This window comes from Olea europaea, unplaced genomic scaffold, assembly GCF_002742605.1.
Source record: "Olea europaea var. sylvestris unplaced genomic scaffold, O_europaea_v1 scaffold27342, whole genome shotgun sequence".
Classification (NCBI taxonomy): domain Eukaryota; kingdom Viridiplantae; phylum Streptophyta; class Magnoliopsida; order Lamiales; family Oleaceae; genus Olea; species Olea europaea.
In genome coordinates, this window is record NW_019245769.1 from 1 (window position 1) to 1,487 (window position 1,487).

The 1,487-nt window shown below is 37.2% G+C and overlaps 1 protein-coding gene across 1 annotated transcript; it reads left to right on the forward strand.

Annotated features, from left to right (window-relative positions):
• Positions 1 to 176: 176 nt before the first annotated feature.
• On the forward strand, positions 177 to 1,455 carry LOC111383664 (RING-H2 finger protein ATL73-like). The gene is made up of 2 exons (XM_023007795.1): positions 177 to 393; positions 776 to 1,455. The coding sequence occupies exon 2, from the start codon at positions 785 to 787 to the stop codon at positions 1,289 to 1,291; it is 507 nt and encodes a 168-aa protein (XP_022863563.1). The 5' UTR covers positions 177 to 393; positions 776 to 784; the 3' UTR covers positions 1,292 to 1,455.
• The last annotated feature ends 32 nt before the right edge of the window (positions 1,456 to 1,487 follow it).

Sequence of the window (1,487 nt, forward strand, 5' to 3'; positions counted from 1 at the left end):
AAGTCTTTTCCACTAAATATTTTTTATTATTTATTTATTTATTTAGTTTCAGAATGAAACATAATAAAACTATTCACCTGAAAATGTATTAGGTATATGGTGCCATCTAACCTTTCTTGAATTTTTTGCAAGGCCTTAATCATTGAGAGACTGAAATAACACCAAACTAAAAATCTCACTATACCTTCCAACTTGAAAAATATCTAATCTGTCAGTTTCTGCGTACAATGTTCCAATTCTGTATCAGTTTCATCTCTCAGATTATTACAATTCCCTTCACTTTTTTGTACCACAAAACTCACTGTTTAACGCTGCATCCATATCCTCAAGAATATGAAGAGAATTTTCTTTACTCTGGGGACCTCCAAACTTAGCCATGATAATTGATTTCAGGTAAAGCAAACCCTTTATCGATTTCGATCTCGAACTTGAATTTATGCTATGCTAATACATACAGGACCAGTTTAGATTATGCTTTTGGTCCCAAAACTCAATAAAAGAAGTCCCTTTATCCATTTCTTCCTTATCCCAATGACCAATTGGTTTAACTTTCTGTAATTTTATACTGTTGGAATCCGCCACACACATTCTTGTTTGCCTTAAATACAGCGTTTCCACTGTTGCAATACTTAACTCTTGCTTTGCAAGGTAGTAGCCATGATTTGAGTGCGTTTTCAGTTTACACTATTAGATCGTACTGATTTCCCAACTGTTCCCTTTTTTAATACTGTTGAGTGCTGTCTAATTCGATGTTTTGAGTTGTTGAAATATATAGAATGTCGCGATGACGAATAGAAACACCCTTTTTCGCGTCCTCCTTGACACGGATATCAATATCGCACCAAGCGACAGCAATAAAACAAGCAGCAGCAGTAGTTCTTACAATGGATCGGATGCGAACTTCGATAGCAATATGGTGATAATATTAGCAGCCTTGCTGTGTGCATTAATATGTGCACTTGGCCTAAACTCTATTGTACGTTGCATTATCCGATGCAGCCGAAGATTTGGGTTCGTGACAGCTGAAGAGGCTGCTGCTGCATCAACAGGTCTCAAGAAAGAAACTTTAAGCCAGATTCCGGTGGTGGTTTACAAATCAGGACTGCACATTCCAGCTACAGATTGTCCAATTTGTATTGGAGAATTCAAAGAAGGAGAAAATGTGAGGATATTGCCAAGATGCAATCATGGCTTCCATGTCAAATGTATAGACAAATGGTTAGTTCTGCAGTCTTCATGTCCAACTTGCAGGCGGCCATTATTTGAACCTTCTGCTAATAATAATGCATGAGTATGTTATAGTGATTCGATCAAGCTCAGTAGGGGTGACGGATTCCCTTTTTTGCACCTAAATTCTCCGGCGAGAATGTTGTCTGATAGGATAGAGCCTTGTGTACATGTTAATTCAGATAATATTGTTACTCAAATGGTTATCTGATCCTTCCTGTTTCAGTATATATTAGAAGATTAGAAACAGAGACGAGCCA